This window comes from Conger conger, chromosome 3, assembly GCF_963514075.1.
Source record: "Conger conger chromosome 3, fConCon1.1, whole genome shotgun sequence".
In the NCBI taxonomy this organism is placed as follows: Eukaryota; Metazoa; Chordata; class Actinopteri; order Anguilliformes; family Congridae; genus Conger; species Conger conger.
Genome location: NC_083762.1, coordinates 52,910,855 through 52,924,585, shown reverse-complemented (window position 1 = coordinate 52,924,585; position 13,731 = coordinate 52,910,855). Strand labels below are relative to the sequence as shown.

At 39.1% G+C, this 13,731-nt stretch overlaps 2 protein-coding genes across 2 annotated transcripts in view; one reads left to right on the top strand and one right to left on the bottom strand.

Moving 5' to 3' along the window:
* Positions 1–874, bottom strand: part of tomm70a (translocase of outer mitochondrial membrane 70 homolog A (S. cerevisiae)) — a 20,813-nt gene extending 19,939 nt beyond the window's left edge. The window contains exon 1 of the mRNA XM_061235601.1: positions 56–874. Coding sequence (XP_061091585.1) covers positions 56–304 — 249 coding nt within the window. The 5' untranslated portion in view covers positions 305–874. The remainder of the gene's footprint in view (positions 1–55) is intronic.
* On the top strand, positions 257–13,731 carry si:ch211-207l14.1 (uncharacterized). The gene is made up of 4 exons (XM_061235602.1): positions 257–370; positions 9,261–9,503; positions 11,338–11,436; positions 13,527–13,731. Exons 2-4 carry the CDS (start codon positions 9,276–9,278, stop codon positions 13,632–13,634), a joined length of 435 nt encoding a protein of 144 aa, XP_061091586.1. The 5' UTR covers positions 257–370; positions 9,261–9,275; the 3' UTR covers positions 13,635–13,731.

Below are 13,731 nucleotides of genomic sequence, written 5' to 3'. Positions count from 1 at the left end.
CTTCCATAGTTTAAAATAAAATAATTGTAAAAAAGGTTACTTCAGGTTGTCTCACCATGTCCTGCTCTCTGTCAGCTCGGTTAGCCGGACCGTCTTGCTCCGTTTGGCCCTGGACTGGACTGGCGCTGCCTTCTGGTGTTTTTCTCTCTCCATCACGTCTGCCTTGCTTCTCTTTCGTTCGACTGCGGTTCCACAGATATATGGCCCCAACCCCCAATACAATAGGAGCACCCACCAGTAGCGCTAGCTGCCAACGGGGAAGACCGCTGCCTGACTGCGGCTCGACAGGTTTTGAGGCCGCCATCGTCTACCATGCAACAAGCAGAGGACGCACACCAGCGAGTTCACCACCGACACAGAAAACGGCGAGGTCAGAGAATAAGCTACAGTATCATGGGATACTGGCGGCGACACAACTGCAACCGGGGCAATAGAGGAACTTCCTGAGGATGTCTTCGTTTAAATTACGCCCCACCTGCGCCAATGGTTTTAGTTCGTTTTCGTTTCGCAAATTACAGATTCTGTATTTTTTCTAGCCAACTATTGCAGCAGAACACGCTATATACTCGTCTCGGGCTGATATTTAGATAACTTTAGCTAGTTAACCTTACTGTCTTTTCACAAGCAAGTGTGATATATGTTTATCTTAATTCTGACAAATTAAGGTTAATTCTTTTTTCACGAGTTGTGCACGTTGTCAAACTATCGTTATGTCACGCTTGTTAGTTAAGCAAACGAAACAGTTTGCATCTCCAATATTGAGGACAAACCCCCCATCTAGCGTATTCTTTATGCAATTACATAGGTACGGCGTTCTCACCATAGACTATAAAAACAGGTTTTCACTCATATGTATTTCAGTTCAATGGTTTTCACTCAATCGCCGTTTTCTTTGTTGGCTTTTGATGACAATGAAAAGAGACCTTTAATGGTGCACACCGCCATCTGCTGAGCTGGAGTGTAGCGTAGCTGCCAGGAGGAATTGAAATCCTGGTCCGAAACCTAATTGATTACATTTAATTTATTATGATTTCCCGTGTTATTGCTTCAATCTTAATAATCTATAGTCCATGTGTTGGTGTATATCAGCACTGTTGTGCATGAGAGAAATTCTTGTTCAACTAAATTATCACAGATTATGAATGTGTTTCCCTATCAAGTGCAAGGATGCAGTCAGTTTTCAACGTGAAATGCATGTGTCTGTCACATTTGTCAATTATCATTAAGAGATAAATAAGGATTTCATTTATATCCCCTGTGTTCGGTTTGGGTCAAAAGAGGAATGATACCTTTGAAAGATGTATTTCATAACTCGTAACTAAACCAAACTTAGCTCATGCTTCGTATTTTTATTTGTTATTGATCGTTGGTATTTGCTTCATGCCTTTTTGCCTATATGGTTTATTTAAATATAATACGATGAAGATTAAAAAATAATAATTGAGATGTCAGTTTAGAATAATAAATACTAATAATCTACTGCATAATAACCTTGTTTCATTTGAAATTTTGAACAGAAAACATGATTTATGCCTTCATTATATGGGATTTATATAAATCATCTTTTTTTTTCAGTAAAATTAATGGCACTTTAATTGTTAAATGTAATATAGCAGAGGTAATTGGCAACAGTTAACTTTTTGAGATAAAGATAATACTGCATGTGTTTTTTTCATGAATGCTATTTTTGGTTGCTTACCTCAGTAATGTCCCGGGAATATTTGACCCAGGCTGACAGTTTCAGAGGTGTTAACTAAGAAAGTAGAACCCAAGAAATATCCTGAAGTACTTTACTTTGAGGGGGCAGTTCACCTCCGCCACCACAGACTGGTGATTCATAGCAGCCATTTTGTTTCTGAGTGTTCACAATACATCAGCTAGAGATGGAATTATTAAGCCAATTATGTATGTGAATAATTGGGTGGCCATTAGGTGGCAATTGAGAAAGCTGAATTGGAAATTTGGCGAGGACACCGAGAAATCCCTGCGCTTTGTAATCAGTGTGATAGCTTCTTTAATGACCACTGTAAGACAGGAGCTCAGTTCATGTTAGATTTTAAAAATGGGAATGGATGATCATATAACCTGTCTACCAAATGTAATTTAAAGACCTGTTTGCCTTGATCTTATTAATTTCATATTTATATTATATTTTCTTAATTTGACAAATACTTTTATTGTATCGGTGCGTAGGGCCCTTGCTTTAGAAGTGGAAGGGACACAACTATGCCTATACACATACTGTATATTAATTGTAATATTTAAAAAATATATATTTTTCAATATTTCAGGTGAAACATACTGCATCTTTCTTTTTCAGTTTTTAAATTTTTTTTAAAAGGTTATATCAGTATAGAAAATGAAATATTGAAGTTTAACAGCAGCTAAATGATTTCAGAGGAGAAGTACCAATAATAGTAGGAAGAAGTTTATTGTGATTTTGATTAAAAAGATAATTGTGTATTGTAGCATGTTTGCTGAAATATATTTTTTGTGCATTTTGGAAGATACAACTATTCTTGAGGGGCAAGTTATGTCCAAGAGAAACCCAGAAAAAAATCACAACCCAACCTATATTTTTGTATGTGATATAATTTCCTTCATAAGGTGAAGTCATCAAACAATACAGTTGTCTCTAATCATAGCACTCAGTTCAACTGTAGCTTCAGCAATCAGATACATTTATTTTCAGCAGTTTAAGGGATAATGCCTCTTACTTGTCTCTTAACAGCTGGACTGGCCGCTCAGAGACACGACTGGGTAGATGAGATAAGTGGATTTTGTTTCCGTGAATAGCCTTTAAAGAAGGGTTCATTGCCCAGTCCCAAGCTGACTTGTTTTTATATCTTCTGGACGTGGTTCTGGAGAGGTTACATAATTGGGCAGAAGGGCCCTTCAGCTCAGGATGACTGATAAACAGGTGAAGAGAGAAGCCCTACCAAAACTAAATTGCTACAACCCATGTGTAAACCCCTGGCAAGGATCTCTGTGTAAGACACAATCCTCTTTTATACACTAGTTTATAAACAAGTTGGGAGGTCACATTTTGACTGCCCACATTTGCATTTGTAACATGTAAAATAACTGCACAGCCTTTTCCTGGTGTACTGGACCGAAAACCAGAAATTCAAATATCATTGCCTCTCTTAAAACTTGTAAATTGGGGTTGTGCGGATCTGCTTGTTTTGGTTGAGCTCTTGATTAATTTTGTTCTGGTCTAAGCTCTTTTGAGTGTTTTCTCTGATAAGGTGTTTGTGTTCACAGAAAAATACAAGGAAAGGGGTTTTAATCCACAGATTTCCTGGAAAGCTTTCTCCCTTCATTTTATGGTTAGCGTCCACAATAGCATCAGATACTAGTTAATTCATATATTTACCTGCAGTATAATTATTATAATAATTTAATCGACTCTTCAATTAAATAACTATGCTGGCAGGAAATTAATAATTGTTTTTTCGTTGATTCTAATTGGACATCAAGGTCTTCTCCTTCTGTACCTCTTGCACAGAGCTGGGGGAGGGCGATTAACTCTACATGATCTGCAGCCATAGACTATGTGTTTTGGACAGAGCCATCTAAAGCTATTCTGCGAAGCAACAAAGGCAGGGGGCGACACATCTCCTGGTTTGTTTGGAAGGCACCTAACAAGAGTAATCACAGACAGCACTTAAATAGTGCCAGATGAATGGTTCACATACAACAACAAGGCTGCTAAACCTATTTTATTAACCCTTTCAGTCACCAGTAAAATATGGCACTCTCAACCTAATACCTTTTCAATCAAAATAAAATCAAATCAAAATGACTGCTATACTATTGTTTTGAGCCCATATTAAAACTCTATTAAATTAAACCGTCAATTTTCTCAACCAAAGCCAAAAGCCCTTGGGATTTGGGTGGAGCCACTTCATATTGAGCTTGGTCTGAAAGGGTTAACTGAAAGGGTTAAGCAGGGGAACTGAACGCACAGATGTTCTGGCAAAGCTTTTGTTCAGCATTTTCAGGATTTGTGTGACACATTGATGCATCTGTGTATTCAGTTCCCCTGCTGCTACAAGTTCATAAAATAGGTATACAAGGGACTTTTAGCAGTACCATTTTACATACCATTCTGCTCTTGAGAAGCTGTTGAGAGCGATTACATCAGTTTTCTGTCACATTTAAATGACAGAAATCCACCTGCTGTAATAATTGGACAAGGATACTGAGGTATAATTGGAGTATTTGCTAACTCCCACACCTCAGATTTTATAGTTCTCTCTGAATGGAGAAAGGCTAAGCACCTGAGGAAGTTTATTTAGCCTAATATTTAATGTACAAAGTGTGAACTCGGGTCTGTCCAATCATGTACATAATACTGTATGTACATGATTTGTGGTCATGTTGTTGTAGGATGCACACAAAAGCTGAACCTATTTCATGGAAGCGTTAAATATTTCTCAGTCCTAAGGTAAATCCATCAACTGTCTTCTTATAATTTTGTGTTGGTCTCCAGCACCTACTTAATTTTGGGAGAGGCCTCCAGTCCACTGCTGCCATTTGTGTTCCTAAAGCAGAAAGCTGAGCACCCATAACAACCTCAGCCAGACTCTGTTCCTCTTTGGAAACACAGCAGGCCCTTGAGTGAGGGAAAAAAGAAAGAAGAGAGTGACAACCCAGTGCTCCATGATTATTCACAGGGTGGCTATGCTCAGCAAGTGGAAACTATGGAAATTTGAGTTGGAAATTTCAGTGTGTTGATTACTCTCTAGGGCCAAGTTGCCTCCACTGGTTTCTGCAATGGAAAAATTCAAAACAAGCCCTCTCCTCTACCACCTGATCCCCCACCCTCTATCTAGTTTTACAGCTCCCTCTGTCCATCTCTAGTACTAAATAGATTAAAGAGGATTCACTTATTTAAAGACTTCGCCAAAAGCCGTGTAGAGTATTTTTGGGTCAGCTTAGAACAACAAACCACACTGTCGGTTCAATTGAGCCAGAGGGATCTAATTACAGCAACCACCTCGCCCAGTGAGAGTACAGCTTACCTTCAGCACAGAGCAGGACTGCCGGCTGGACACCACACACCTTGCCGTCTTGCATCGAACTGCAGCCCGGGTCAGCTAGCCCTGCCTTATCCCATCCAATTTCCACTTGAACCTGCAGCCATCTCCATCCCAACTTCTCCCTGTCATTCAACTTATACCCGGCAACTATCATGGAAAATGACGAAGATGAAGATGGTAACTTCACCAAGTGGATGAGCAGTTATTGGGGGCACAACGGCGGGGAGGAGAGCGAGAGAACGAAGGAGAGGAAGCACAGCTTCAGGAGGCCGACAAAACCCTACGCCAGTCGCCGAGCCTCTCTGCCCTGTCAGGTAAGACCACCTGAGGGGTATTTCTACAGGCCAGAAAATTCCTGGGTTAAAAAAATCACTTATACTTATCTAATTTGTCAGTGCAATGAAAATGCAGTGCAGTCCATAAGTATTTGGACAGTAGTACAATTTATGTTCTTTTGGCTCTTTACTCCAGTACATTGGATTTGAAGTGAAACAATGGAAATGAAGTTAAAGTGCAGTGAAAGTCATTCAGTTCTAGCAGACCAGATTGAAAAAAACAGACTCAACAATTATTAAGAATAAAGAGAGCACTGGTGTTGTTTGGGATCATTGTCTTGTTGTGGGATGAAGCGCCATCAAATGGGTTTGGAAGTATTTGATTACACTTGAGCAGATAAGATACTTCTGTAGACTTCAGAATTCATTCAGTAGTTACATTATGAATGAAGGCAAGTGAGCCAGAACCTGTGGCAGTCATACATGCCCAAACTATTAACACCTTACCACCGGGGGTTATTTGGTTCTTGTTCAGTTCTTTTAGCCTCAGCACTTTTGCTCTTGCCATGTAGTTCTGTTTGTGAAGTATTCTGCAGACAGTAGTCACAGACACATCCATAACTGCCCCCTGAGGAGTGTTTCCAATCAGTTGGACAGGTGTTTGGAGGTTTTGCTTCATTATGGCAAGAATTTGTTGTCCATCAACTGGAGAGGTCTTTCTTGGCCTACCTACCATGTCCATTGTGATTACTGAGATATCACCAGAGCTCTCCTTCTTCTTAATGATGATCCAAACAATTTATATTGGTAAGCATATTGTTTGGCGTATATCTCTGACTGTTTTTTTTTTTATCTCTCAGCCTCATAATGGCTTCCTTGACTGTCATTCGCACAACCCATGTTGACAAAATGCCAGTAACAGACTCCAAAGGCAATCAAAAGTCTAGAATAAAGACTAGATATGGAAAGCTGTCTTATACCTGCGCTATAGGAGTGATTTACAGTAATACACCTGACAAATCAGAAACAGCTGATAAGCAAACTGTCCAATGACTTTTGGTTTCCCTAAAATGGAGGGACTATATATAAAAGGGATGTACAGTAAAATTACAGTCGAATGTTCAGTGAAAGATCCCAACTGGGAATTCATAAGCCTTTGGTGTTAGCCATTTTGTTTTTCAGCCATCTTGTATTTTGTCCCATTTAGAAATCTCCTAGACGTGCCCAAAATTGCAGCTAGATTGTTTGATTGATTTATAAATGGGTTTTTGGCTGAAAAACAAAACTACCAACACCAAGGACTTGTGATCTCCCAGTTGGGATATTTTACTGTTATGGTCAATAAAATATCTGCTTTCATTGCAGAGTAATCAGCATATATATATATATTTGTCCTGGTGTAGTGCCCCCAAGTGGTCAGATTTAATGCAACGCAATGACATTTGTTAGCGGGCCACAGGGGTGTGTACCACTGTGGCCCACTGGCAAAGAATGGCACCACGTTTGGCATAAATAAATAATAACAAAGTATTGCAGAAATATGTTTAATTTCCTGTTTCACATATTGCTTAATCTAGCTACTATCTTTTAATAACATTTTGACACAGTACTCTCAAGATTATTCATGCAAAATTTTGTGGTTATCCTTTTAAAGGTCTAGTGATGGAGAATGCATTTTTTTCAATATGGTGTAAATTGACTCGGTGGGTGCCTTTAACTTAGCAGGCCCTAGTAATCATGGCAGGAAAGAATTATGGCATTAGGCCAAATGGTTCAAAAGTTATGGGCAAAAATTGAATATCAAATTTGGCTTGTTGGTAGCACTAGACAGGTAGACGAACTGATCCCAATATGGCAAAATTCCCCAAAATCCACCTAGTGGTTCTATGGGCTACAATAGAACATTTATTTTGGTGTAGTGTGGTGTGGGCAGTAGCCAAATATCCGATAATTAACTTGGAGCTAAGCTGTAGGATTACTGCCTGGTCTATGCTTGCTTATGTAAGGGCTAATACCCTATGAAGGAGTCAGTTATTAGGAAATAATTGCCTGACAGGGTTCTGCTATGGCCCGACATGAAGCCCCGCTTATACCACGGCTAACTTGCCAAAGCAATGTAGTTTTTTTTAGTCTAGAAATAAATGTATTAATTGAAATGCAATAGCTCACTATCACCCAAAGACAAAAAACCATTAGGCTATTAACTAATATTAGCTTGCAAAATTTATAAGCAATTTATATAAATTTAGATAAATTTGACGCTATATTCCAGACTTCAGTGCCATGCAACTGAACAGAGCCCTTCTCATTTTGAACTGAAGCATAGAAAGACCTCAATATTTAGTTGAGCTGTACAGCACAGCTTTCAAAATCAGCTTGCATGTCTCGTTCTTGCAGCCAGTCCCGCAAAACGACATATAAAATTATTATGGAAATGTTATGCTATATGTAGTTTACAGATAATATCAGTCTACTGAATATAGTATTTTAGCATCTCGGGGCATTCTGTGTCTAAGTGTATTCCTATACACTTGCAGCACTTTCTGTTGTTATGGAGTGAATTACAAACAGTTTCATCATTTTCTCCTCATTCAATCGTGTGTTGTAACTATGGGTATGAAGTGACTACTAAAAAGCATTTCAGCTAATGACATTACGTTTTAAATGGTGTATAATTTGTTAGGCTTGCATAAGACAACACAGCATTCTTTCCCTACATAAAGAAAACCGTCTAGACAGAGGATTTCTTTTTGATGAATTCCAAGGAATCTCTCGTCTGAGTGAATATTTCTGAGGAAGACAGTAAAAACACTGTTGACTCCACAATAGAGGGCATTTGCAGTGACCTGACCCCATTTTATATTGGTGAGCATCTAAATACATTCTCATAATATTATATTATTTAATAGGCTTATAAATACGGAGCCAGCCTGCTTTTGAATAATACATAGAATGTGAAATTATGGAATGTGTTTGACTTGTTGATGGGGGTTGGGTATTTGACAAAAACTTAAATCAATGGACCTCAATGAATATATTGGTATTATTGTGATTATTGTACTTATTTTGTATGATCTTCTCATCCTGTTGTTGTCTGAGGAGATCTGCAAGCTGAGGGAGTTTGGGACAGAGAGGTAGGGGAAGGGTGACAGATGGGGGGGGAAGAGAAAATACTTTTTTTTAGGATAAAAAGCGTTGTATAGTTTTGTAAGCAAAATTCAGGATTTTACACCTCATAAGACCCATAATATAATTTAGTTTTCATGTGTGCTTTTGGATTCTCCAAATGTCTTTTTTGGAAAACTGCCTAGACATACAGTAGCTTAGGAAAAACAATGCAGAACACTCATTTTTGGTGATATTGTCATCAAATAGGGCGGTTTTCCAGCTGTGTATTTATAACTGCATCACAACAACTTTTCAGTGAGAAAAAATGTTTTCACTTTCACTGTGTTTGAGCTTCTGTAACTTTGTTTTAGTAATATTTGGAGTAATTCTGACTCTTGGGAAACAAACCCCAAAGGAAGAGACCAGTATTATGCCTGTAATGAAAAGGATTCGAGAATAGTGACCATTTTATTTTGGGTATGTTCTTTTTCAAGCTTCAAGAACAGGAGCGATAGGGGGGCTAAGTACCTTACTTAAGGGTACAACAGCAGAGCCCAACCCGGGAGTTTCCTAACCATTATATTATATACTGCACTGCTGACACAAATGGTACACTAATGTGTAGATGTGAAGGTGTGTGAGTGTATAAGTGGGCAAGGGGCTCCCCAAATGTTTGAGTAGCCAGCCAGGTTATGGCAGGGAAAGAAATTGCTCAGATGACATAATTTTTACTAAATTAATTAGCAAACTTTAAATATGTGTCTAAAAGTAGCCAGCTAACAGTGGTCAGCTGCCACTTGAGTGACTGAGCAGCTTGCTGTTCCTCCCTTAGGCGCAGCTGGATGCCATGCAGCTGAACCGACTGCATGCTGCAACCATGGCCCCAGTGCCCGCGCACCTCAAGTCCAGAGACAAGAAGGAGGTCAGGCAACACCACAATAACTGCCACAGTGACCGGGAGGACAGTGACCGGGCCAGGAGCTCCATGCATGACCAGCGCATCACCACCATCAACGAGCTGTCCGAGACCTTTGAGAGGAAGCTGAAATTCCGGACCCGGAACGTGATGTCACTGGTGAGTGGTATTCACAACATGCACTGTGTAGATCAATCCAGCGAGACCGACTGCTTGAATAGACCAAAATACGATGTTAACAAGACACCCAAACCATTATCTTTGACTTTACCTACAGTGCAGTCTGTAAGTATTTGGACATTTAGACTGTTAGCTTAAGTATAGAGCAAAAACAACAAAAAGTGTGCCACTGTCAAAATACTTACAGACTGCGCTGCTTGTTGAAATATTCATCAGAGCACTACTTGCACTTCAGTTAATAACTTATCTTTGCTAGGCTTCAGTGCTTTATTGTTTGTAGTGTATTAATGGCATTTGTAAGAACTGATAATATAACAATGACACATAATGTAACAATTTCAAGTAATGTAATAAAAAAACTACTAATAACCTGTCGATAGTTTAATAAAACCGCTGAGTTGATAGCGCAATAATGTTTTGCGCATATTTTAAGTTATTACATTATAAAGCTAGTAAAATATTTTGTTAACCCTAGTGATTGACAACAATCTGTTAACCTTGTTTCATATTGATACATATTTTCATATTTTCTAATTTGGTGGGATTAAATGATAAAAATTCATTAAACATACTGCTATGCTAAGTCCTGTACCAACTTTGCATAAAAATATAATGCAACTGTAATTGTATAAAATGTAAGAATTTAGATTTTTATCTCAGATTTCTTTGCGGATGATTCTGGTGGCACTTACCCATACAGGTGCCAAACTTTCACTTACTGTACCTTAGGCTGTAAAATGAGATGTTTCTCACAGATTTTTCATATTTATGGATAAAACGCTAGTAATTTCAGAAACAATAATAAGCCAACAACCAAAGTGTCAAAATATTTCTATTACAATAATCACATCAATTAGACCCCAAACATAAAAGCGGTCATAAAATGTTAACATAATAGGAGGGTCAATTGTTTAATTTTAAACTGTATTGCATTATAAAGTGAGTACATTTATGTAGAGTAATAGTGTCATTGCTTCAAGGTACCGTCTGGCAAAATCACTAAAATTTTCAGGAAAATAGGCATTTCTCCCCCACTTAAAAGGTGGTCTCAAAGTAATGTGTTTAAGCAATATAATTACTCTTGAAACTACAGAAATTGGTCAGACTTCACACTACTGTGCTAGCACTGGCCTACAGTGTTAACAATGTTGGTGTATTCAATACCACAACCCCCACCCCCACAAACACACACACAGACTTGAAGTCAAGAAATGCAATAAGAACATGCATACCTTTGGTAGCTCAGATAGGTAAGACAAGAGAGAGTCTGTAACTATATAGTCAGGGCTATTGTGTAATATATGCAGGTTTTATGGACTCTGCCTACTCAAATATTGACGGTAGATTGATAAGTGTATGTATGTATGTGGAGTTTGCATGTTCTCCCCGTGACTGCGTGGGTTTCCTCCAGGTACTCCCAAATCCAAAGATATGCTGTCAACCTATCGATCTGTACAAATAACATATGCAGTGCAAAGGATCTGTTCTGTGTACCCCTCCAGGGGGATTTTGCTGCATGTCTTATTCATGCAATCTTGAGTAATGTGGAGGTCTTACATGTATTTTCTAAGGTTGTTAATAAAGATTCTAACTGTGGTCCAGACTGAACAGAATTAATTCATCAAAAAGCCATTAAAAGATTGGTTTTATTGTGTTATTACACTCTACCTTAATGTTTTAAGTTATTACGATATGCACAAAAGTTGTTGTAATTAGGTTATCGACAGGTCAATACATTATGGTTTTTTATTAGCGTAGCTCTCTGAAGACTGGGCTGAAATGAGGGGCTGATGCCTTGCGGTGTGCTTTTCAGAGTGACGCGGACACCCTGTGTCTGATCTGCCGCGATGACATGAAGAGCTGCGGGACTGTGGTCACAGAGCTTGAGTGCACACACTGTTTTCACAAAGAGGTACCAGCCCTTGCCTGCATTTCTGCGCCCCCTTCTTTGCAATTATCCCGTACGGATATACAATGCGGTGTCCCGCACAGGCAGGAAGAATTACATATCTGCAACCTTGGATATCTGCTATGTTGTGCATTAATGGCAGACTGACCAAAACATAGGTTTCCAAACACAGTCCAGGGACAAACTGGGTATGCTGTTTTCATTCCAACTACAGTTGGAATTTTGGGCTCTCAATTGTTCTGAATGAGATACTGTTAATGTCCACTGAAGGATGGGGTATACTCTTTAAAACCACTATATGTCACAAATATTCACATTCACACTCAACTTGTAATCAGTCGTATCAACTTATGCTTTCATTTTTATAATGGTTTAGGCCTAATTTATGACAGACTGAACTAGTGGGGCCCTAATTGCTGAAATGTGGACACCTGGTCACTAAAACTGAACCATTTGTGGTTCAATGATGGAGAAACAGGCCAAACAGGAATTTAGTTTCAGTGTAATATTATGCAAGAACTTAAATATAAATTTTCAACAACCTTAATTGGTCAAGCTTTATCAAAAACTGTGGGTCCCCAGGACCGCATTGTAAAACCACTGCTGTAGAGCTATCTTCTCCATCTCATCGTACCCCCTCTTAAAGTACTCTTGTGCATATTGGACCCAAACTATGTTAGAGTTAGTTTAGTTAGTATTGCATATACAGTATTGCTGTATATTAGTATATAGTTTGTACCACAGTACACCTAAGTACTCTAACGCTAATTTATCAAGGTTTGTGATTGACAAAAGTATTACAGATTCATAGAAAAAGTCAACCCAATGTTTCATGCTTTGACCAAGTAAATATTTATTCATAATGGGAAAGCATGTATGTATATATAACACATTGATGTTTATTGTTAAACACAAACATCCTTGCATTCAGTTACTGGAACATTGTAGTGGGAAGTATACAACTGCTTTTTGCTCCAGCACATGGGATTTGGATTTCCCTTTATATACAAAGACCCTCCATTTTAGAGGACCAAAAGTAATTGGACAGTTGTCTTCTCAGATCTTTCTGATTAGACAAGTGTATACCATCTGTTCCTTAGTATAAGAAAACTTGCAGTATCTAGTCTTGTTTCTAGGCCTTTGCTTGCCTTTGTTAGTCTGTTATTGGGTTTGTCAACATGAGGACCACAGTTGTGTCGATGACAGTGAAGGAAGCCATTATGAGGCTGAGAAAACAGCTGTTTGTTTTGGATCATTGCCTTGCTGTGGGATTAAGCACAGTCCAATGGGTTTGGAGGTATTTGATTTGTGTATATAAGTGTCCTGTAGACTTCAGAATTCATTCTTCTATCAGCAGTTACATTATTAATGAAGACAAATGAGCCAGCACCTGTGGTAGCCACACATGCCCAAACTATAACATGCCTACCACCAGAGGAGGCCAGGTGTTTGGTTGGTTCTTGGGCAATTCCTTTTAGCCTCCACACTTTGCTCTTGCCTTCACTCTGATGCAAGGCAATCTTGGTCTCTTCTGTCCAGCACCTGTGGCAGCCATACATTTTTCATGCTTTCACCATGCCAGAACTCTGCAGGCACTTTTTGGCACTTGTTAGCAAACTATAACCTGACAATCCTGTTTTGCAGCTAACTAGTGGTCTTGCAGTGTAACCTCTGTAGTTCAATTATTGAAGTCTTGTGTAGACTGTAATCACTGACACATCCATGTCTGCCTCTGGAAAAGTTTTTGGGGTTTTCTTTCTTCATTATGGTGAGAATTCCTTGGCCTACGTCCCATTGCAATTACTGAGCTTGCGCTTTCTTCTAAATTATTTTCCAAGCTGTTTCATTTCACAAGCCTATTGTTTGGCCTATGTCTCTTTCTTATTTCTCAGCCTCATAATGGCTTCTTTGACTGTCATTGGCACAACTCTGGGCCTCAGAAATTGTACCACTGTCCAAATACTTACAGACTGCACTCTATACTGTAAATAAGAGAATACATTTTAAAGCTCTAAATGTGGAAATCAATATGAAAAATTGTATTTTAGGAGTAAGGGAGTACCTGCAACTTGTGCATCTCTTCTGTGTTTCAGTGCATTGAGCAGTGGCTGTGGAAGAAGCAGTGGTGTCCCACGTGTCATGTCCATGTGGCTATGCCCCAGCCCTTCTACTGGTCCGCCGGCCGTGTCAAAGTGCCCTGATGTCTCCGGCCTGCAGCCAAACAACCCTCACTGCTCACCTACCACCCACCTACCGCCCCAACCATGTCGGAAATCATTCCTTTTTTCATAACTTCAT